Source organism: Bos mutus, chromosome 1 (assembly GCF_027580195.1).
Source record: "Bos mutus isolate GX-2022 chromosome 1, NWIPB_WYAK_1.1, whole genome shotgun sequence".
Lineage (NCBI taxonomy): Eukaryota > Metazoa > Chordata > Mammalia > Artiodactyla > Bovidae > Bos > Bos mutus.
This window is the reverse complement of record NC_091617.1, coordinates 66,215,233-66,240,528: the sequence shown is the minus strand read 5'-3', so window position 1 is coordinate 66,240,528 and position 25,296 is coordinate 66,215,233. Positions and strand designations below refer to the sequence as shown.

The 25,296-nt window shown below is 40.5% G+C and overlaps 2 protein-coding genes across 4 annotated transcripts in view; one reads left to right on the top strand and one right to left on the bottom strand.

Annotated features, from left to right (window-relative positions):
* SLC49A4 (solute carrier family 49 member 4) overlaps window positions 1–16,517 on the bottom strand; it is an 89,637-nt gene extending 73,120 nt beyond the window's left edge. Inside the window, exons 1-2 of the mRNA XM_070370163.1 lie at window positions 16,029–16,517; window positions 5,271–5,364 (exon numbers count right to left, since the gene is read on the bottom strand). Coding sequence (XP_070226264.1) covers window positions 5,271–5,364; window positions 16,029–16,368 — 434 coding nt within the window. The 5' untranslated portion in view covers window positions 16,369–16,517. The remainder of the gene's footprint in view (window positions 1–5,270; window positions 5,365–16,028) is intronic.
* A 168-nt stretch (window positions 16,518–16,685) lies between these two features.
* Window positions 16,686–25,296, top strand: part of HSPBAP1 (HSPB1 associated protein 1) — a 57,240-nt gene continuing 48,629 nt past the window's right edge. The window contains exons 1-2 of one of the 3 annotated variants that reach the window (XM_070370150.1): window positions 17,706–17,974; window positions 23,348–23,448. In XM_070370150.1, the coding sequence (XP_070226251.1) occupies window positions 23,436–23,448 (13 nt within the window). In that variant the 5' untranslated portion in view covers window positions 17,706–17,974; window positions 23,348–23,435. The other 2 variants (XM_070370157.1, XM_005893413.3) reach the window with 2 other exon arrangements.

Below are 25,296 nucleotides of genomic sequence, written 5' to 3'. Positions count from 1 at the left end.
CTCTGTATAATAGGCTCCAGTTTCATCCACCTCATTAGAACTGATTCAAATGTATTCTTTTTAATGGCTGAGTAATACTCCATTGTGTATATGTACCACTGCTTTCTTATCCATTCATCTGCTGATGGGCATCTAGGTTGCTTCCATGTCCTGGCTATTATAAACAGTGCTGCGATGAACACTGGGGCACACGTGTCTCTTTCCCTTCTGGTTTCCTCAGTGTGTATGCCCAGCAGTGGGATTGCTGGATCATAAGGCAGTTCTATTTCCAGTTTTTTAAGGAATCTCCACACTGTTCTCCATAGTGGCTGTACTAGTTTGCATTCCCACCAACAGTGTAAGAGGGTTCCCTTTTCTCCTCACCCTCTCCAGCATTTATTGCTTGTAGACTTTTGGATCATAGTTTTGGAAGTTTTGGCCACAGCAATCAGAGCAGAAAAAGAAATAAAAGGAATCCAAATTGGAAAAGAAGAAATAAAACTCACACTATTTGCAGATGACACTATCCTCTACATAGAAAACCCTAAAGACTCCACCAGAAAATTACTACAACTAATCAATGACTATAGTAAAGTTGCAGGATATAAAATCAACACACAGAAATCACTTGCATTCCTATACACTAATAACGAGAAAACAGAAAGAGAAATTAAGGAAACAATTCCATTCACCACTGCAACGGAAAGAATAAAATACTTAGGAATATATCTACCTAAAGAAACTAAAGACCTATATATAGAAAACTATAAAACACTGGTGAAAGAAATCAAAGAGGACACTAATAGATGGAGAAATATACCATGTTCATGGATTGGAGGAATCAATATAGTGAAAATGAGTATATTACCCAAAACAATTTATAGATTCAATGCAATCCCTATCAAGCTACCAACGGTATTCTTCACAGAGCTAGAACAAATAATTTCACAATTTGTATGGAAATACAAAAATCCTCGAATAGCCAAAGCGATCTTGAGAAAGAAGAACGGAACTGGAGGAATCAACCTACCTGACTTCAGGCTCTACTACAAAGCCACAGTTATCAAGACGATATGGTACTGGCACAAAGACAGAAATATAGATCAATGGAACAAAATAGAAAGCCCAGAGATAAATCCACGCACATATGGACACCTTATCTTTGACAAAGGAGGCAAGAATATACAATGGATTAAAGACAATCTCTTTAACAAGTGGTGCTGGGAAATCTGGTCAACCACTTGTAAAAGAATGAAACTAGAACACTTTCTAACACCATTTCACAGTTTTTAACTTTTCTTTTGACTTTGTTTTATATGTGTGTATATATATATATATATATATATATATGTATTTTTATAGTATTTTTAATCATGCAGATATTCTAAAATTTTATGCAGCCAAAAGTATTATACTTTTCTATGGCTTCTGAGATTTGTGTCTTAGTTGGAAGGTCTTTGCCCTTCTAAAATTAGTCTCATCTTCTAATATTTCTATGGTTCATATTTTATACTTAAGTGGTTGATCCAACTGGAATTTACTTAAGTGGCAGGACAGATATAGGGCTCTTCCTCACTTTTTTTTTCAGATAGCTAAGCAGTTATCATAAAACCATTTACTAAACAACTCATTTTTTCTGCTATGATCATTTTAAATTTAAGATTGTCAGCTGGAAAGCATTTTACAATGGAGTATATTTATAGAAAATCTACGTTTACTAGAACCATACTATTTAACTATTTATCATATGTTAGTAATCTATTATTAATGTTAATAAAAATTACACTGATTTGAAAGATAATATGTCATGGTAATCATTGGATACACCTACGATTAAAAGCAGATATAACCTACTGTAAGTTCACCTTCTGGAAGTCTGTAAATTGTTTACTGGGCATGGGCCATATTGCATTTCACACTATAGAGTAATGACATCTAGTATTTTTTTAATATATGATTTGCTTCCCAACCATAGAAGAAATACTTTATAGTTCATTATTCTAAGTTCCTTATTTATTTGTGGTGTTAATAAGAGAAAAGTGGCGTATCTATATGTAGATAAAAGAAATTCTGATACTATGAAGAGGTAAAACACCATTAGGAAGGTGGTATTAATAGTTGTGATTGAAGAAAGGGCTTATTAGAAAGCTGCTTCTCACATGTCTTAAGACTTATAAAAGCTAAGATACAGGAAGTAAAAGGTACAGGGTCACTATTCAGAAGGCTGGGTCAGAAGCTCAAAAAGCGTCGAGTGAAACAGGGGCACAGAAACAGATTGCTAAATACTTGTTTCAGTGCTGGCCAAATGCACAGAAGGTCTTTATCCCTTCCGGTTCAGTGTCAAGTGGGAGTCTTAAGCTTAAAAGTGGTAATTTAATAAGGCTTCTAGTCAAAAATAAGCATTCTAACTGTAGCATTTTCATTGTAACAGCTGCATGTGTGTTGTTGATAATATTGCTCTAAAGAAATATTGCATGGACATAAATGAAGTCTCATTTCAAGGGGATAATATTCCCATATTCCTTATATGATAGGTGAACACACAAAGGATGAGGAATTCGATTTATACTTTCTTTTTATGAAAGGTTCAATCCCTGAGAATTCTTTCTTTCTTCTCTTTCCTATCTTTGTTTACATTTCTTTATGAGCTCTATTTATTTTTCATACCATTTTCTCCACCACAGAGTCAACTCTTTATTATTTCTATAATTTTATATTTGGAAAGGATATGAAAGGATATAAAACTAGAGAGAAGCAATAGAATAGATGGCCCAAAACAGAAGAAAAGCTACCAGAAATACTAGGAAGCATTTTTAAAGAATGCATTATTGAATTTCAGCTTATACTGAAGTTTGTACTTAAAAACTGTAGATGCTTTAAAAAAAAACACCTGTATATTTGAAAAATTAAGAACATTTCAAACACAATGAAACTCATCTGTTAAAATCTCACTCAGAAGGACAGGATATGAAGACCAGCATTCCACAGAAACCCAAATGATATCTGCCTTTAAAAATATGAAACACTTATACTCTCAATTTTCTGGAAAGATAACATATTTTGAAAATCTGAAAATGAACAGCATTTACTTTGAAAATGAAAAATTCTGTTCCAAATAAAAGTCAACATCTTGTACCTAAAATCCACTCCTTCTCCTCCTGGGTCCCGTGTGTCTGTTAATGGAATCAACAATGTCAGAGTCTCCAGAGTGCAACCTCAGTCATATCACCTCTGATGTCTTTCTCACATGTTCTCTCTGACATCTATGCTATCCTTTCCATTCCCACAACTTCTCAGGTTAAGACAGTCATTCTGGACTCCTCACTTCCTGTTATTCCCTTTATTCAATCCATTAGCAGGTCCTTCAAAATACAATCAGATTTGACCACTCCTCACCACCACCACTGCCACCACTATGGCTCAAGTCAGCATCATCCCTCATGTGCTTTATTGCATTGATTCCCTACCTGGTCTCCCCACTCCTGCATCCTCAATAAAGCAGCCTTGTGACCATGGTTCTCTTCAGCTCACAGCTGAAGAGATTTTCTGGCTTGAAAAAAGCTGAAGTCCTTACGCGGTCTTGAAGGACCTGGTCTCACACTCCTGTCGCCACCCACGACTGGTCTCATTTCCCAGCCCTCTTCCCATAAAGTCTCTGGTTTGGCTCCAGCCCTGCCAGGCTCCCTGCCAGGTTGCTCTTCTCTTCCCATCCTTTATACTTGCCGTTCCCTCTGCCTGGAATGCTTGCCCCTTACATAACACATCATCCATCCATTCATTCCTCCAGGCTTCACCCTCAAAAGGTATCTTCCCAGTAACCATTTTTTCCTGAAATTTTACCATCCTTTCACTTCTGTCCTATTTCAAATCCTTCTTCCCTATTTTTTTCCCACAGCACATACTATATATTTAACTTATTTATCTAGTGTATTGCCAGTCTCCCCAGCTGGAATGTAAACTGCACAAGGCAGAGATTTTCCTACCGTGTTTTCTGCTGCATTCCCCATGTGCAGAAACCAGCTTGGCACACAGGAGAAGTTCAGTGAATTTTTTCGAATAAATGAACTAATAAATGAATAAACAAATGAAACAAAAGGATGACTCCAGCTTGGAGTCATGACCATGCAGTGGTCACTGCATCCTTTCTGGTCTCCTGCTAGCACTCTTAACCCTCTGTAATCAATCCTACAGTTCAGTGCTACAGTCTTCAAATCAATAGTTTACGTAATATAGGTCTGACCCTACTGCTGCTCAGATTAAGAACCTAAGTGGCTCCCAACTGTCCAGTGAGCGATTATGGTTCTAAGGGATGGCGTCAATATCATGCATAATCAGGATACCCTTTTCTAAACTCCATCTCTACAGACTGCTTTCTTATGCTTTATTCTGTATACCAGTGTCTCTCAAACGTCAGTCATTTACGGCTCCTTGTTAATGGGGAAAATTTCCTCAATGGCTCTTCAGGTCAAATCCAAGGATCTCAGTTTGATAAACACTAAGAAACTGACATCTGGTCAATAAAAATGTTTTTTTAAATTACAGATTATTATTGGTTAAAAAATCTTTTAATATTATAACCAAAAGGAAAACAAATTTCTAAAATCTTCCTATATTCAGTATCCCTTGAGAATAAATCCATATACCCCAGGTACAGAAATGCTGCTCTACAGAAAAGAAGCTACCTACCCATCCCAGAAGAAACCTGTGCTTACCTGCCTCTGTGCCTTCGTTCTTGTTATTCCTCTATACCCTGGAATATCCTTCCCCTAACTATAGTTATCAAAATTCTATTTATCCTTCAATGCTTACTTTACTTATCACCTTCTTTATGAAATCTTCTTTTTGAGATCCTCAGCCAAAACTTCTCTCAGTCTCTTGTGGCAATGTTATAAATCTTCTATGGCATTATCTATTAATATATTATTCTTCCTTTTGTTATACTATTATTTTCCCATGGTTATTATAGCTCCTGGATAGCATGAAGAAGATTAACTTATTCTCTATTTATGTACACAACAATTAGTACAGTATCTTCCAATATGACAACTAATAAATGTATACTCAATTATTTACCAAGTCAGGGGAAAAAATGCTACTATAAATATGACCCTCTGATTTTAAAAACAGAACTGTTTACTAAAAGCTTATAACCAAGCCTGGTGGGCTGCCGTCTCTGGGGTCGCATAGAGTCGGACACGACTGAGCGACTTAGCAGCAGCAGCAGCAGCAAACATATATAATACACTCAGAAAAATGTGGGAAAAAAATTTTAAGTTATTTATATGATTTACCTTCTTTTAAGCGTTAAGTCCGATACAGGTATGCACCTTAGACCAGTTCCCAAAACCATAAGGAAGGATGTCAGAAGCACAGTTATCCGAAGACCTAAAAGAAAACAAAAATATCTGGATTATTTTCTATTTTCTCTTCAAGTAAGTCAATGTGAAGAAGAAAGATTTTTTTACTCAATCATACTGGTATTATATTCTAACATGGCTTTTCTCTATAACTCCCAACACTGGGAAGGGAGAACTCTACATGCTGAATATGAAATGATTTTAACTTTAAGAGAAAACCTGAATGATCACATCAAGGATTGAGTAAAAAGTTCTATGAGCTCCAGTTTTTTGAAATGAATGGCTAATAATGCTTTGTTCAGATATAACACTAAAATATATAGAAAATAATTTTAAAAGATAAGATATTTTAGTTTTACATCTCAAATATAAAATTTCCAATTTTCAAAGGCAAGCTGTTAATTTAAAAAATTCTAAACTGCCCCCACAGTGTTTTTTTTTTTTTTACATGATAGATTATTGCTTTAAATTTTCTCAAAAAATGACAAGTGGCCAATTACTTATTTTATCTTATAATCAGGATAAATTTGTTATAGGGTCTTAAGAGATAGTCCATTAGAACCCTTTGATTATTAATACAATAGTATTTAATGTTATTGATTTATCAGATGGCTTTCAACTTATAGAATGATGTTGTTAAAAAAAAAGAGAAAGCATGGTTTAGGGTTTTAGAAGATAATGTGGATCAGATAGCTCTTCCTTTTGTATCCCAAATATGATCAACTATTTTGAAAATGTGTGCCAATGGTCAGTTATGTGGATAACAGGGCAAAAGAAAATATAAAATGTAAAAACAAAGTAACCAAAAACAGATATAATAGTCTGGCTGTGGCTGAATAATATAACAAGATTCTATCTTCTTATTGTTGGAATGCTGCACTTTTCTTAGCACTAAATTAATGCTGCCTTACTGTTCTGTAGCAGCCACACCACAGAGGTGGCTTATATGGAGTATGTGGCAAAAGTAGCAACATTTCTTCCAATTTTTCCCAGACCCAACACCCTTGAAACCATTTCACAGTGAATAGACTTGAACTGTTTAATGCAAATTTTCTCTCTCTTTTATTTCCCCCAGAGTTTTCTTTTCTTGGCAGAAGGGAGATGGTTAAATGTTTGGTTTCCAAAGGGCTTCTCTGCTTGAAGGAAACTGAAAATCAACAAAACTATAATTATGCAGATTAAACACAGCAAGGAAAATAAACTTGAGATTCAGATCAGGCACACACACGCTACATTGAAGATAATTTGTGACATGAACTGAGTTAGCTTTATATGATCTGAATATGATTAATATAATTTGGCAGAAGGAATAACATAGAAAATTGTGCTGCTCAGGAACAAGTAATGCATACATACTGCTCATTTACTGCTTCTACTAACAACATAGATTTTAAAACCACATTACAGCCACAGGAAATAAAATATAATTAATAAAAAGTACATTCATAGTCATAAACATCCTAAACTTGCAAACTGTTGCTCTTATAAGGTCATACTGGGTGCCTTATGAGATAGTGGATAAAATTTTATCAATTTGGGTCTATAAGGCTCACATTCTACATTATGTTTATTTCTTCCTGGTATTTGGTTTGTAATTAAGGTAAATAGCCACCAAGTGGGCAGTGGGGCATTGTTTATAGCCCTAGGGTCCAATAATTGGTTTCCTATTACTACTGCTCAACACTAGCACAAAACAGTTGATATAAACTTTCAAGAATAAAGAAGTTGTGAAAAGCTGATTACATAAAGCAATCTTACTGGCACAACCTGTGGCTTTCTTATGTTTAATTGTTACCAAATATTACCCAATCCACCTCAACTGATGCTCAGTTTTGAACAGAATGTTTTCTTGCTTTCTTAATCTCATTTGAATTTTGACAAGGCAGGACTCTGTAGTTCCATGTACTCAAAAAGACAGCAACTGACTTTGGCAAGAAGTATGAATTCCCCAAGAAAAATATGCTTATGAGACATCTAGGACCTTCGCATAAATAAATCCCAAGTGATTACAGTACTAGGATGTGAGTGCAAAAACCATCTGATGAAAGGTACAGGAATAATTTTGGAAAACTGAACATGATTGATAATAAGAATAAATTCTACTCAAATATGGCATCCAGACTTTGCAGGAAGCCCCTTTCCAATGGATGATGGCGCCTTTGCTGGGAACCTACTGGGTACAGGAAGACAGTGTCCACAATCGGTGCCTAAATATCATGATACAAAATTGAGTGCCAAAAAAAAAAAAATCCAGCCCCTCTCCACCACACACACACACACATACACAGTGGATGCATGGAAATAAGTTTTATCTGGTAAAACTGTCCTTCTCAGGCTCCATCAGCTGGAGTGAAAATAAGCTCTGATTGCTCCTGGTATAGATCACTTGTCCCTATCCCCCACAACCAGAGCCTCGCCACCTGGATCTGCCTCCAAGACTATGAGGACTAATTACATTGTGCCTGTTTTTCCTGTTTACACTAGTCAAAAAAGACCCAAGATTCACAGGTCATCCTTATCCCAATATGGCTTCACACATCCTAAAATCTGACCTCATCTCTGCCAGGGCCTGAACTCCCAACATCTTTCCACTGTGCCTTCTGGAGCTCTCAGAATCTGCAGATCAGTGGAATCCCTACATTATCAAGCTCTTTCATAAACACTGTCTTCACCTTTTTACTCCTCTGAAACCTCTTCCCTGAGGACACTGCTTCCCCAGCCACTTTCAGATCACTGTTACTCTATCCTCTCTAAATAAAGCTCCCAGTCTCTTCTCTCTTGATGCTTTGATTTTCTCTGGTTGAAGCAGTATGATAACGATGTGCCTTGCTGTAGTTTTATTCAGGCTGCAATTTGTTCTGTGTGGTTTTGTTTATGCTGTTTCTTCTACTAGGATTATTATATTTCTGGATTTAAGGATATCAACAAATTTGGAAATTTTTCTGGCATTATTTCTTCAATCTCTCCCTCCTACCCCATTTCATCTTACTCCATGCCCTCTTCCCTTCAGTTCACTTCAGATCAGTCGCTCAGTCATGTCTGACTCTTTGCGACCCCATGAATCGCAGCACGCCAGGCCTCCCTGTCCATCACCAACTCCCGGAGTTCACTCAAACTCATGTCCATCGAGTCGGTGATGCCATCCAGCCATCTCATCCTCTGTCGTCCCCTTCTCCTCCTGCCCCCAATCCCTCCCAGCATCAGGGTCTTTTCCAATGAGTCGACTCTTCGCATGAGGTGGCCAAAGTATTGGAGTTTCAGCTTCAGCATCAGTCCTTCCAATGAACACCCAGGACTGATCTCCTTTAGAATGGACTGGCTGGATCTCCTTGCAGTCCAAGGGACTCTCAAGAGTCTTCTCCAACACCACACTTCAAAAGCATCAATTCTTCGGCGCTCAGCTTTCTTCACAGTGCAACTCTCACATCCATACATGACCACTGGAAAAAATATAGCCTTGACTAGACAGATCTTTGTTGACAAAGCAATGTCTCTGCTTTTTAATATGCTATCTAGGTTGGTCATAACTTTCCTTCCAAGGAGTAAGCATCTTTTAATTTCATGGCTGCAATCACCATCTGCAGTGATTTTGGAGCCCCCCAAAATAAAGTCTGACACTGTTTCCACTGTTTCCCCATCTTTTTGCCATGAAGTGATGGGACCAGATGCCATGATCTTAGTTTTCTGGATGTTGAGGTTTAGACCAACTTTTTCACTCTCCTCTTTCACTTTCATCAAGAGGCTCTTTTGTTCTTCACTTTCTGCCATAAGGGTGGTGTCATCTGCATATCTGAGGTTATTGATATTTCTCCCGGCAATCTTGATTCCAGCTTGTGCTTCTTCCAGCCCAGCTTTTCTCATGATGTACTCTGCATATAAGTTAAATAAGCAAGGTGACAATATATAGCCACGACGTACTCCTTTTCCTATTTGGAACCAGTCTGCTGTTCCATATCCAGTTCTAACTGTTGCTTCCTGACCTGCATATAGGTTTCTCAAGAGGCAGGTCAGGTGGTCTGGCATTTCCATCTCTTTCAGAATTTTCCACAGTTTATTGTGATCCACACAGTCAAAGGCTTTGGCACAGTCAATAAAGCAGAAATAGATGTTTTTCTGGAACTCTCTTGCTTTTGCGATGATCCAGTGGATGTTGGCAATCTCTTTTCATCTGGGACTCTAATTATACATGTATTAGGCCACTTAAAACTGTACTGCTCACTGATACTAGTGGGGTTTTTTAAATCACTTTTTTCATTTGTGTTCCAATTTAGATAGTACTTATCACTCCATCTTAAAGTTTGCTATCTTTTCTTCTATAATGTTTAATCTGCAACCCACTCCAGTGTTCTTGCCTGGAGAATCCCAGGGATGGTGGAGTCTGGCGGGCTGCCATCTATGGGGTTGCACAGAGTCGGACACGACTGGAGCGCCTTAGCAGCAGCAGCAGCAGCAAAGCCTATCTAGCATGTTTTTTCTGGTTTCAGACACAGATTACATCCTCATCTCCAGAAGTTTAACGTTGGTCTTTTTTATGTTTTCTGTGTCTCTCCTTAACATGCTTTCATCTATCTTCTTGAACACATGTAGTATATCTATTTATAGTAGCTGCTTTGATGTCCCTGTCTATTAATTTTATCATCTGTGCCATTTCTTGGTCTGTTCTACTGATTGTTTTTCTCCTTTTGAAATGTTATATTTTCCTGTTTCTTTGCATGCTTGGTAACTTTTGATTTGGATGTCAGGCATTCTGAATTTTAACCTGTTGGGTGATAGATTTTTTTCAACTCCGTTAAGCATTTTTGAACAATGTTTTGGGATATAGTTACTTTTGATCTTTTCAAGGAGTACTTTTAAGTTTTATTAGGTGGAACCAGAGCAGCCTTTAGTCTAGAGCTTGTTAGTCATTACTGCTGAGGCAGCACCCTTCTGATCATTCAGTCCAACCTCCTATGTATTATGAGGTTTCCCCATTTTGGCTGTTGGGAATGGAAACTATTCCCAGACTCACATGAACTGTGAGAATTGTTCTGCCTGCTCCTTTCTGGTCCTTTTCTCAGACTTGAGTAGTTTCTTCATGTGTAAACTGCTAGTCAGTGCTCAGCTGAAAACCCAAGAACAACTCCCTACAAATCAAGAACTCTCTCTGTGAACTCTTTTCCTCTCTGGTATTCTTCCCTAAGAATTCTGGCTATGGTGGCCTCTTACACAGCTCAACTGTCTCCTCGACTTAGGAAAACTGTGGGGCTCTGTTTGAACTCCGTATCTTTGGGTGAAGCAATTGTAAGGATCACTGTCCTGCTGTACCTATTGTCCAATGTCTGAAAACCACTGTTTCATATACCTTGATTTTGTTTTCTGCTTTCAGTAGTTTAAGATGGAAGAATAAATCCAGTTCCTGTTACTCCATCATAGCCAGAAGAGCCATTGACCCAATTCTGACTGTCATGCTCACCACTCCCAGCTGTGACTGTCTACAGACCACCACATACCTGCCTCCACATCATTCACCCTCCAGGCTTAAACCTGTTTCAGCTCATTAATACCTCTGAGGACATTATATCTTTCACAAATCTGGTGATTTCAATGCAAGAGATGACCTTTTCAATACCCAGGCCTCTCAGTCCCCTGACTTCTTATTCCACGATCATGTCCTCTACCCTACCTTGGTTGTCCACTCTTTTGGTTAAACTCCAACCTTATCTTTACCATAACTGCATCCACAACACAATCCCAATTTCAAGCATCCCATTCTTCAACCATGACCTTCTCTCCTTCCCACTCATTCCTTCCAGTACTCTAAATTCTTCATCCATTGGGAATAACAATTTTGGAGCCTACTACTTTTTCTCATCCATCTTATATGTTTTTTTTTCTCCTTTACCTAGTTTAGAGTCTGTGGTCCATGGTTATATCACTCTCTACATAATCCTCTACTCTTTGCCTGCACTTTGTTAGTCGTACACATTTGGCAAACTGCACCTCTGGTGATCTCTCTCTTTGCCAACTCTGCCCATGCATGTGCTTGCCCAACAGAACAGGCTGGAGGGAGACACACATCCATGCTAACTGGTCATACTTGAAATCAATGCCCAGTCACTTAAAGCAGTCCCTCTGAGCTGTCCAACAATCCTACTACAATTTCCTAGTCTGCGTATTCTCTCCTTTCCTAGGAAATAGTATTACAATTTATCACATCTCTTCAATTTTCCAAGAATTGTTCTCCTAGCTTCACTGTCAGGTGGCAATATTGTTTCTTATTTTCTGAGAACTTTAAACAAAGGTAACTCCCACAAGCTCCTAGCACCCACCATCTGCATCTGTAATTTATATGCTCTTATCATTTCTTCCATTACTATTGAAGAATTAGCTGTCAATACTTCTTTCTAAGGCCAACCTATCTACTTGTGCTCTTGAGGACTGCATCCCATTTTGCTTATCCAAGGATATGGCTACAGCAGTTCCTTCCCCTCCCTCTAGCATTGTCAATTTCTCCCTTTTTTCTGGATCCATCAGGACACTGTATTTCAGAGAAATGCTTTAATATCTCTTATCTTTAAAATACCTTCTAAGTAGTCATATTTCCCCCTGGCTACTCCTTCATTTCTCTGCTGCCCTTTACAGTGTGTTTAACATAAATGTCTATACTCTTGAACTTATCCCCACCACTCTAATGAGACTATTCTTTTAAAAGACACCAAAGATCTCCATGTTACTAAATCTAAGGCTCTACTCTCAGTCCTCACTAGCTCGTTCTTCCTTAGTCTCTCCAAGCTCTAAATGTTGGAATGCCCCTGGGCTGTCTTCTTCTGAAGCAACATCCCTCTCCACAGGTGACCTCACTCAGCTCCAAGACTAAATACCATTGCTGCTGCTGCTGCTAAGTTGCTTCAGTCATGTCCAACTCTGTGCGACCCCATAGACCGGCAGCCCACCAGACTCCCCCGTCCCTGGGATTCTCCAGGCAAGAACACTGGAGTGGCTTGCCATTTCCTTCTCCAATGCATGAAAGTGAAAAATGAAAGTGAAGTCGCTCAGTCGTGTCAGACTCTTAGCGATCCTATGGACTGCAGCCTACCAGGTTCCTCCGTCCACGGGATTTTTCAGGCAAGAGTACTGGAGTGGGATGCCATTGCCTTCCCCGACTAAATATCATTCCAGGATGACAAAACACAAATTTATTGCTCAGGCAATAAACTGACAGTTTCAGGTCCGTTCAGTTCAGTCACTCAGTCATGTCCGACTCTTTGTGACCCCATGGACTGCAGCACGCCAGGCCTCCCTGTCCATCACCAACTCCCAGAGCTTACTCAAACTCATGTCCATCGAGTCAGTGATGCCATCCAACCATCTCATCATCTGTCGTCCCCTTCTCCTCCTGCCCTCAATCTTTCCCAGCATCAGGATCTTTTCCAATGAGTCAGCTCTTCATATCAGGTGGCCAAAGTATTGGAGTTTCAGCTTCAACATCAGTCCTTCCAATGAATATTCAGGACTGATCTCCCTTAGGATGGACTGGTTGGATCTCCTTGCAGTCCAAGGGACTCTCAAGAGTCTTCTCCAACACCACAGTTCAAAAGTATCAGTTCTTCAACTTAGCCTATCCTACATCAAATACGCATTTCAAATTCTTGATCTGCAGGCCAGATTCATGATCTACCCCCAAAATGCTCCTCCCAGAATCTTCTACATCTCAGTAAACTGCAGCTTGATTCTCCCAATTACTAATGCTAAAAAAAGTTGAGAAGAATCTTAGAATCCTCCAATTTCCTCATACTTCACCTCTGCCTATACTGGTAAGTCTACTTTCAACATGTATCTAGAATCCAACCACTTCTCAAATCCTTCACTACTTTCACCACAGTTGGAAGTCATCATCAGCCCCATCTAAGTTGGTCCATTACCCTTACAACTGGTCTCCCTGCTGTGGCTCTTGTTCTCAAGATATTAACAGAGTCATCATTTTACCCTTCTGCTCAAACCTTCCAGTAGAGTGAACCCTCCTCACATCATCACGACCAGCATTCTTACAGTGGCCTTAAGGCTCAACTCAGCTACAACTCAACTCATTTGAAATTAATGCCCAGTCACTTAAAGTAGGCCCTCTGAGCTGCCCAACAATCCTTCTACAATTTATTTCCCTACTATGTATCTTTTTCAGATATGCCTAACAAGTTTATGACCTTTGTCTTTGTCCCAAAGAGTCTTGTCCAGAATTGCCAAGGTGTGTTTCCTTTTTCCCTCAGGCCTCTGCTCACACACACATGATCAGTAAGGCCTTCCCTGACAGTCTAGAGAAAGCATCACCCAGTCACATCCCCTTTCTCCCCTGCCTGACTTCCATTTTTCTCTAAAACATTCATCACCATCTGACACACTAAGCATTTAGTTTTACTGTCCTTTGGTGCCTGGATCTCCTCATTAGAATGTAGGCTCCATGAGGGCTATGTCCCCAGAGCTCAGCACACATTTGGGTGCTATCTCCTTCTTGAAATTTTCTTCATTGGCTTCCAGGGCACACACCCCCTTCTGGCTCTTTCATTATCTCCTTGCTGGAAAATGAAAAGTGAGAGTACAAAAGCAATTTCAGGAAGATAACTGGTCTTCTACTAAGTTGGGTGGGACCCATGACCACAAGACCAGACAACTACCTCCCTTCTGGGGAGAAAGATACCCAGGGATGCCAGGAACTCACTTCTATGTATGCAAATAGGACTTGTGCAGCAGGACAGCCAACATATGAAAGCAGAACTGGCTTTTTTCTACTGAAAAGCAAGGGAATTTTAAATCTGTTTTTTGTTGCTCTAGCCAACATAAAACATAAAATAGAATTCACCATATAGTCACAGAAACGCTGAAAGAACTCCTAAAGTAACCTATTTTATAAAGAGAATGTGTGTGTGTGCTCAGTCATGTCTGATTCTTTGAGACCCCAAGGACTGTAGCCTGCTAGGCTTTTCTGCCCATGGAATTTTCCAGGCAAGCATACTAGGGTGGGTTCCCATTTCCTATTCCAAGGGATTTCCCGAGCCAGGAATCGAACCTGCATCTCCTGCATTGCAGGTGGATTCCCTGCAATGGGGAATCCCTATAAAGAAAATAGGTAGTCCCTAATTTATCTGGCCAAGAATAGTAGATGTAATTTTATATATATATATGTAATTATCATATATATATATAGTGAATATAATTATAATGAAAAGGACAAAAATTAGCATTTTTCCACCTTAAAAATATAGTTGGCTAAATTTATGGAATAATATTGAAAGATGCTCCTGATAAAAAGTTAAAAGAAACAATAAAATAGTATTTCCCCTTAAGTTATCTAACCTGGTAAAGAATGACAGAGGAATTGTCACAGATTGAAGGAGATTAACAAGAAATAACAACTAAATGTAATTAGGGACCCTCGACTGAATCTTAGAACAGGGCGAAAAAAAGAGAGAGACATTCATGGAAAACCTAGTAAAATCCAAATAAAGTCTAATGTAGTTTAAAACAAATAAATCCAAACAAAAGAAAAACCCCATTCAGTACAAGAAACTTTCTCGGCAACTAGCACATATCTCTCTGCCTGGAAGTTCCACACTTTCCAGGGCTGGATACTTTGATTGTTAGAAGGTTCTTTCCTGTATCCCTTTGGGTTACAGCTTCTTGTAACTTCACTCAGTTTAGTTCTTCCTTCTAGAACTAGGCACACTAAGTCTAATTCCTCATTTAACACATATTTATATCCTGCCTCAAGTTTGTTTTTGAAGCTTGACACACCCAATTCCTTTTATTTGACACATTATGATTCTTATACCCTTTATATTCTTGTCACACAACTTTTAAAGGACTGCACTTTGCCAATGGCCTTTCAAAAATTAATGCCCAGAACTGAACATTAGAAGCATGTCAAACTATTTCTCTTCTTTTAGATACTACACTTCTGTGCCTAAAATTGTCCTCTCCTTTTTAGCAGGTACATCACATTGGCCATGAATCATTTATCCATACTTGTGTGGTATAGTTTGACGTCTTAACATTCAATCCTATGACCATTTTTCTCCTCACAGAATCACACTGGCAAGTGGGAAAGTGAGATGTTTGTCCAGAGTATTCTCTATGAAAAGAGAGTCTTCATTCAACTGTAAGCTTTATCTGAGAGTTAAAAATCTCAGCTGACACTTGCAGCTGGTCACATACACACACTTTAAAGCTGCTGTACACCCTTTTCCAGAAACCAAAGCGTCAGGTCCTGAGTTCCCCAACAGCTCTTCCTGGGCTGGAGTCATCTATTACAGAAAGCCAACCCATTACTTCCTTGTATCTGGGCATCATCATTCTATTTTCTGACCTGTCACCCTCAACACCCCCAAACCCCTTTGAAGTCAAAGCATCAGTCATTTTTGTCAGATGTAGAAAACACACAAAGCATGTGCATGGGATGCTCTTATATCCACACATGCAGAAACTTGAACATCCAAAGGTCGCCTAATCCCTGCTGTTGTATAATGGGCCTTGATTTAAAAACAAAACAGTATCTGCAAAGAAATCTTCCCTTATTTGTCGCTTTGGGGACGGAGGGTTCCTAGTCAGGCATGGGATGCCAGCAACACTCGATCAACCTCATACAACCTCTAAGACGAAGCCGAGGGAGGCGGCTCCCCCAGGAGTAACATCATCGGCCGGGGCTCCCGGGACCCCCCTCACCTCTCTTGTCCAGAAGCCACATGAACGCGAAGCAGGGCAGGAAGCCGATGGGCCCCCACAGCACTAGGAGAGCGATGTCCCAGCTGGAGAAGCCGTAGGCCTGGCGCGCCGAATTCTGGATGGGGCCCCATGTGTTCCAGACCAGGCCCTGCGCGAACCCCAGCAGCGAAAAGAGCAGGAGCACCAACCAGCGGCGCCCATACACGCGTCCGGGACTCGGGGCTGCCGCGGGCAGTGCCGCCGCCGCCTCCCGGCTTCTCCAAGCAGCCCCCGGCGCAGGCCCGAGCCCCGGCGCTAGCAACGGCTGCCGTTCCTCCTCGCTGCTCCAGCCCGAGCCCATCTCGACGCGCGGCCCGCGGGGCCACAGCCCCGCAAGGTCCTGAGTGCCGCCGACCAGCCCCGCGCGGATACTGCCGGGCTAAGCCGCGGCCGAGGTTGCTTTGGTCGCCCTGGGCCTGCCGGCCGCGTTGCTGCGCCTGCGCCGCGCTAGCCGGCCGCGGGCGGGGAGGAGGGGCAGGAGAGACCGGAGAGGAGGGGGCTAGGGTGCGGGACCCGAGGTGCTCTGTCTCCCCGGGATGAAGAGGCAACCTGGGCGAGAGACGGAGTGGAGCCGGGGTCCCAGAGCGCGGACCGGGAGGAGCTGGAACGACCGGGAGGAGCGCCGCTGAGCCTGGGGAAAAGGGAACTCCCGGACAGGCTGTAATAAAGGAGGTTGGGCGAGGAACCTGGATTGTTGGAGGAAGTGTCCAAGTTTACGTCATGTGCCCAGTAAACAACTCGAAGATCTCCGGTCACTTAAGCTAATGCTTGTTTCTATATTGGGTTAATTCTCAATTCTGAAGGATTTATAACTTCAGAATTTAGAGCGGGAGATAGAATAAGACTGACGCGTAGTAGGAAGGATTGCCGCATGAAAATTGTTTTTTATGTACAGTAAGTACTGTCTTATTTAATCAGACGTTTTTTAGTGCTTTACATACCAACGAGGAAATTATAAACGAATCAATTTAGTTCATATATAGAAGATATAGATCTCTTTCTACTCCTTTGCCTGTCATTATTAGGAGAGCAATAAAGATATATTTATTAAACCTGAAAGATTTTTGCCCCCAAATGAGCTAGATCTATCTCCAGTTATTATGATTTTGACTAGATGAGTAAACGAGAAGACGGGAAGTTGTCGATCTCTTGATCAAGCAGCCAACAGTTGCATTTATTTTGATATACAAATCCAAAGGTCTGACAGCTGTCGGTTAGTGTCCTGAAAATCTAAGTCGCGATACGGCTTGATCAGGGTTGGAAATGAGTCACAATGAACGCAATTAAAGCATGTTAGCCTGAGGCTCACATTCCCGGCAGCCACGAAAACCAGGTGGAGTCTTGTTGCTGCCAGAGGGCAAGAGAGATGGGGAAGAGACGGGGAAGAGAAGCGTGAACTCTCTTATCCAAGGCTGTTAAGAGTGCCTGCACAATAAAGCAAACGCAGAGCCACCTTCCACTGCCTTGAGCGCCACAAAAAACCAAACCATCCCCTAAAACTCCAATACCGTTGGGAGGAGGAAAGTGCCAAGGCGAAAACGAAGGACCTGACTAGGAAACGAGGAGAAGCAGAAGCGAAGCCAAGAAACGTCTTCAGTAAAAGAAGACAACCGTTTGAAGAAGGTAAGAAGGGCCACAACCGAGACCACGTGCATACATATCAAGCGCCCCTGAATCAAAACAAACCTGCGTAGCCCCGCCCATTCCCCGTCACGTGACGTCCACGCTGTTGCAGCTTCCGGAAGAGCCCGGTAGCAACCGCTTCACCGCCAGAGTTTTGGTCTATCTCAGACCGGTACCCGCTCCGTTTCTCTTTTGGTTTGGGCTGAGCCCGCGGCTTGCCATGGCAGCGCGCCCCGGGGCGATCACTAATGCGGACTCTGCATCTGGAGGTGGAGAGGAGGAAGGTAGGTACTAGGCGGGTCAGACCAAGAGGTTGTAACCCTCTGTCTTGTTGACACCTCTCATATGACCGTTTGTCTCTACGGCCTAGCAGTAAACTATGAGTAAAAGTATTTATTTTCTAATAAACGTGATTTTGTTCCAGTTGTGGCACCCAGCTTTTAGATCGACTGTTCCAGTTTCCCTCCATCCTACAAGTGTTGTTTCACCCATGAGGATGTTGTGAATGTTATCAGTGGATTGAACCACACTTGAGACACATGGAGTTATCTTGGACTTTTGTGAACAGGATTATGATTTCAGTGGAATCCTGCTTTAGAGAACGAATGTGAGCCTGAGATCCCTATTAGGATTTATTGAATGATTGCTCCATGCCTGGCACTGTTCTGGGTACTGCCACGGGATCCAGAGACATTTGACTGTATATAACAATGGCTTTTCCCGGTTGAGTAGAGGGGTCTGGAAGGGCAAAAGAGTGACTAATGCTTGGTAAAATGAATACTGTCAGTAATGCATACTGAGTGAGGATTGTCATCAGGATAGATGCCAGTGGGGGAAAGATAAATACTTCAAGAAGGGAATAGTTTGAGGTGGACCTTTATGATTTGATGAAATAGTGACAAACTTAGGTGGTTATGCTGGGGTGGGGGGTGGTGTGAGTCGTGGGAAGACAGGGAGCAGAAAAGCATAAGATGGATATGATTGGTGATCAAATAGTCATGTTTGTCTAGAGGAAGAGATGACCATTGCAAGCAGAAGCAGCAAATTACAACTCCTTACTATCTGACCACAATCTCCTGCCTTTATAACTCCCTTGTTTATGTACCCCAAAGAGACAATTCCTGAGCTTCATCTGTACCTTCAGTCCATCGTTACATTTTCTGTCTATCTGTATCCCCTTATCTAGTTTAGAGTGCATGTCATAGTTTATTATTCTGATCTTTCTCTTGAAAATACACTTTTCTCTTGTCCTTGCTTGCCTTTTACTCCTCTGACAAAACCTATATTCTGGATGAACCCAAACTTTTGCCCTCTGCACTTGCACCTATATTGCTGAACTTTGCTGTGAAAAGCCCTGGGCAAGTTGATGTGATGTTATAAAATGAAAATAGTCAACCTCTTGAGTATTCACTCAGCATGAACCTGAGACCTTGTCATCCTCTATTCTTGTAGTAACCTTGTTTTCTTTTATCAGTGAAGATTCTCCAACTCTATATATCCTCTTTTCATCTCTTCATCACTCTGAGCTGATGACTTTGCAAGTCAGGCCAGCTCTGCATCTGATCTGCTCTATTCCTCCTTCACTATCACACTGTTGTCCAAATCATCCACAATTCTCATCTAAACCACTACTGTATCTTCAGGCCATGTGTCCCCATTTCTTCTCTTGTGCCCCTCCAATCCCTTCTCTATTCGGTGGCAAAAGTGACACTGTCTTACTTAAAAGTCTTCAGTGAAATCCACTGCAGTAAGAACTTAGATTAAAATCCAAACTCCTAACCATGACCTACAAAAATCTTTGATCTGGACTCTGCTGATGTCTCTAGGAGCACCTCTTGTCAATCATCACCTCTTCTGCTCTTACCTGCTTTTCATATAACTGGCTTCTTAGTCTTCATATTTTAAGGTATGTCACCACCTGAAACCTTACCATATTAACCCATCTAAAACAGTTATTGCAGTTTTCCCCTGATCCCTAAGTGTGTTTGTGTTCTGTAATACAGCATCCTGCTTCCTGCACTTAGCACAATCTGTAACTACTTGTTTATTATTGTGTCTTCCCTTAGACCTTAAGCACCTTGAGGGCAGTACATATATCTGTTTTAGTCACAATGTTGCCCAAGTAGAAATACAATGTCAGGCTCCTGAAAGTGAAAAGAAAGTGAAGTCCCTCAGTCGTGTCCGACTCTCTGCGGCCCCATGGACTGTAGCCTACCAGGCTCCTCCATCCATAGGATTCTCCAGGAAAGAATACTGGAGTGGATTGCCATTTCCTTTCCAGGAGAGCTTCCTGACCCAGGTATTGAACCTGGGTCTCCTGCATTGGAGGCAGACACTTTACCCTCTGAGCCACCAGGGAATGTCTACAATGTCAGACTCCTAGTGAGCTCTTAATACCTATTTGTTGAGTGAACAAGTAAGGGAATCCCAAGGCAAGCCCAGAGGCAGAAGGAGAAAGAGCCACTCAGAGTCCAGGAACTCAAAGTTAGTGTAAGAAATGTTAAGAGACAGAGATCCTGAAGGCACCTTATACCAAATTAGGGACTCTGGACTTTGTGACAGAAGCTTTTAAGGAGCTTTAGGTAGGGGATCACTGCTTTAAGGAAGATCACTGCAGCTAAAGGATGGAGGATAGATTGGAGGTAAAAACACTGAAGGAAAGGTACTTAAATCTCCTTAGCCACAGCATTCTCCTCTGTAAAATGCATAACTGTTGTGAAAATTAAAGATACTTGTAGATCATCTAGCATAAATGTCTGACAGGAATTACATATTCAACAATATGTAGTTTTTTGTTGGGGGAAAAAAAAGTGCTGGCATTGGTGACTGACTGATATTCAAAGAGATTGGAGAAAAGAGATTGGAGGTGTCTCTGAAATTTTCTAGCCTGAATAACTACATGTGAATTAGGAACCTGAAGTAAAAGGAGGTGGTTGGGAGCACTGTTGAGTTTTAGTGTGCATGCTTAGAGTTTAGGTTTAGAATGGTGACGTGAAAGATGTCAAGCATGTTGCTGGGAAGGAGGAAGTTTTTATTGTTTATTCAAATACCACAAATTCACCCTTCTAAAATTTTTCAGTATGTTCACAAAGTTGTGCAGCCATCACTAATGTAATTCCAGAATGTTTTCATCATACCAAAAAGAAATGTAGTTCCCATTGGCAGTCACTCCCTATGCACCCTCTCTCCATTCCCTGGCAGTCACTAATGTACTCTGGCTCTGTGGATTTGCCTCTTCTGGGCATTTCATATAAACTTGGAATCATAAAACAGGTGTCTTTTTGTGTCTGGCTTCTTTCACACAGCATGTTTTCAAGGTTCATCTGTGTTGTAGCATGTGTCAATACTTCATTACTTGCTGTGGCTGAACACTGTTCTGTAGTATGGATACGCCGCACTTTGCATATCCATTCATCAGTGGGCATTGTTTTGTTTACACTTTGGGGCTTCTATGAATAACGCTGCTATGAACATTTGTTTACAAGGTTCTGTGTGAACATATGTTTTCCGTTTCTCTTGGGCGTATATCTGAGTGGAATTGTTGGGCTATCTGGTGATTCCATATTTAACGATTTGAGGAAACTTGTCATTCTTAATCTTGAAGTCCTAAGGAGGGAAATAAATCTGATTAAAGTATGGATTTGCTCCCCTGAAAAATGTAGCACGTGTACACATTTTTGCAGGTGACTTCAAATATTTGTATTAAAGGATCGATTCTCTGAATCCCATCTGTGGAGCTTTCAACCCTATTTTTAAACTGTCATCCTCCCCAGAAAACACCACTTTGGGGTGACTGCCTATTACCATTACAAGTAAATGGGCAGAATCCTCCTGAAAGAGAAGACTTTGCTTTCAGTTAGATAAGGCTTGTGTGAATAAAGGGTAAGCAAAATACAGACATTCAATAAATGCATGTGAAAGGTTCACTATGTTTAGTATAGTAACAAGTATTGTGGGGGGTCATAGAAAAGTTAGTTTTTGAGCAAACTTACTACCACTATATTATCAAAAAATATTTGAATGTCACTGTAAATGGGAGACTCTTTCATCTGGGGAGACTCTTCCATCTGGGGAGACTGAAGACAGTTCCTGCCCTAAAATAGCCTATAAATATAATTTAGGGGGAAGAACACAGATAAAAAGACTTGAAGGATAATGCATATTCACACCACAGGAGGCACATTACATGCTTTGGGGATGAGAGGAGAATGAATACGAGTTGTATTGGTCTGTGCTTCTGTGCATAACTTGAAGGTTTGTTATAGAGTCCTCACTCTGCACGCAGCCTTGGGTGCCACAGGCCCACTCTTAGAAGACTTGAGCACCTAAGAATTTTAGAATCCTCAGGGTTCCTGGAACCAATCCCCCTCACAAACTGAGGGACAGCTGTAGTGTGAATATGGAAATGAGTGAAAGAAGTCATTTCTGGTGAGGAGGCCAGAAGTAGAAGTGAGTGGAGAAAAGCCCAAGGCACATAGAGGGCAGAGAGTGGGGAAGAAAGTGAGGAATCAGACTGGTTCTACTTGGAGTGGAACGTGGTAGGGCAGACAGGTGACAAGGACGATTATGTCCTTGGAGACCTGAGAGGAGCAGGGTGAACCAGAACATTGAAGTGAAGAAGAAGAAAATCATAGGTTTCAGTTTTCTCAGAAAAACAGGGTAAGGCACCACACTGAGTGAGGGAGTGGAGAGAGATATTGGGGATTTGACAGTGAAGAAACTTTGTCAAGTTGCTGTAGAGGCGAGGGCGATTAGGAGTTCCTTGGTGGCGAATAGCGTGTTTGGGTGCTGGAGAGGGAACGGTAGAAGTGAGCGTGAAATCCTGGAACTGATTGATCCCTTTGTTTTGAGAGTGCTTGTGAGTTTGCTCAATAGTTTATTGTACAGAAGTGGAGAAAACAAATGGTTAATTTTAATAAAGTTTTATACACTTAAAAATGAGCTCTGATTTTACAAAACATTTCTTTGGTGTTAGTTTATGTCAAGCACTGTACTAAGCTCTATATGGAAGTAATGGTTTACTTTCAAGATTGTGATTTTTTTTAAATTGTGGTTGATTTACAATATATTATTTTCAGGTATATTACATAGTGATTTGATATTTGCATACATAATGAAATGATCACAGTAAGTCTAGTAACCATCTGCCCCATACAAAGTTGTTACGGTATTATTGACCATATTCTTTATGCTGTGTGTTATGTCTTCATCATAGCTTGTTTATTGTATAACTGAAGGTGTGTACCTCTTAATGTCTCCTTTACCTTTTTCACCCACCCACACCTTCCTCCCTGTTTGTGCAATGTGTCTGTGAGTTTGTTATTGTTTTGTGTGCTTGTTTGTTTTTTCAGAGTCTACATTAAGTGACATCATATGGTATTTGTCTTTTTTCTGTCTGATTTGGAATAATACCCACTAGATCCATCCATGTTGTTGCAAATAGTAAAATTTCTCTTTTTTTATGACTGAATAAAATTTCATTGTATATATACATACCACAAGGATGTGATATTTGTTGTTTGAAGTAACAGCTTGGAAATTATTAAAACAAACATGAATAAGCAGAGCACAGAGGGTTTGTGGGACAGTGAAAATACTTACTATGATATTATGGTAGTAGATATATGTCATTATACTACTGTTGTTCAAATCCATAGACTACACAACACCAAGAGTAAACCCTAAGATACACCGTGGACATTGGGTGATTACGATGTGCCAGTTTAGGTTCATCTTTGGTGAAAAATGTACCCTTCTGGTGAGTATTGCTGATAAAGGGAGGGGCGTATATGGGAACTTTGTGTACCTTCCTTCTAATTTTCTTTTAAACCTAAAACTACTGTTGAAGAAATGGGTTTAAACAAACATGAAACTACTTATTGTTAACACTTGACTCAAGTGCTGAATGTGAGATGTTACTTCTAAGATCATACATTGGTTGAAGTGTTTCAGTGAAATTAAAAATTGTGGTATTTTGAATTTGAATCTTTCAGAGTAAGATTGTATTTGTTTCCATTGGACTCTCAGTTTAAAATTTTTTCTGATTAGTTTTTTTTAATTGAAGTATAGTTGATTTATAATACTATGTTAGTTTCAGGCATATAAGATGATTCAGTATTTTTACAGGTTATACTACATTAAAAATTATTACAAGATGATGGCTATAATTCTGTGTACTATATGGTATTTCCTTGTTGCTTACCTATTAATATTTTATACATAGTAGTTTATATCTCTTCATCTCCTACCCCTAATCTCATAGTTGGGGCTTTCCAGGTGACGCTAGTGGTAAAGAATCCCCCTGCCAGTGCAGAAGATACAGGTTTGCGAAGAGCTGGACATGACTGAGCACACAGCACAGCAATCTTATAGTTTGAGTTATAGCCAAGTTTATGCCTTGATGAAGTGAAGGATTAAGTATTACTCACTCAGTCATGTCCGACTCTTTGTGACCCCATGGACTGTAGCCCACCAGGCTCCTCTGTCCATGGGATTCTCCAGGCAAGAATACTGGAGTGGGTTGCCATTTCCTTCTCCAGGGTATCTTCCCAACTCAGGAATCGAACCCAGGTTTCCTGCACTGCAGGCAAACTCTTTACTGTCTGAGCTATCAGGGAAGCCCTGGTGAAGTGAAGGATGCCTCCTTTCTAACTTCCTCCAGTCCTGCCCCAGGAAATAGCTCATTCCAGAGCTGAATGCACTTTAGTTCCATTAACAGCTGACACTCATACATAATTAGATTTATTCCTTTTCAGTGAGAGGCACCATACTCTCCATGTCATTGTTCTAATTTTTCTAAAGGGCAGGAGGAGGCAGGGAAACCTGAAGGAAAACGAGAACCTATGTGATCTTAAAAAGGAAAAAATTCTCTTGCTAGAGCACGTGTGTAATTCACATGTGGCTACAGTACTTCATATTTGATAATGATTAATATTAGGAAAGACTAGAGATTGCTTCAAGAAAATTAGAGATACTAAGGGAACATTTCATGCAAAGATGGGCTCGATAAAACAGAAATGGTATGGACCTAACAGAAGGAGAAGATATTGAGAAGAGGTGGCAAGAATACACAGAAGAACTGTACAAAAAAGATCTTCACGACCCAGATAATCACGATTGTGTGATCACTGACCTAAAGCCAGACATCCTGGAATGTGAAGTCAAGTGGGCCTTTTCCATCATTACGAACAAAGCTAGTGGAGGTGATGGAATTCCATTGAGCTATTTCAAATCCTAAAAGATGATGCTGTGAAAGTGCTGCACTCAATATGCCAGCAAATTTGGAAAACTCAGCAGTGGCCACAGGACTGGAAAAGGTCAGTTTTCATTCCAATCTCAAAGAAAGGCAATGCCAAAGAATGCTCAAACTACCGCACAATTGCACTCATCTCACATGCTAGTAAAGTAATGCTCAAAATTCTCCAAGGCAGGCTTCAGCAATACGTGAACCGTGAACTTCCTGATATTCAAGCTGGTTTTAGAAAAGGCAGAGGAACCAGAGATCAAATTGCCAACATCCACTGGATCATTGAAAAAGCAAGAGAGTCCAGAAAAACATTTATTTCTGCTTTATTGATTATGCCAAAGCCTTAGACTGTGTATATCA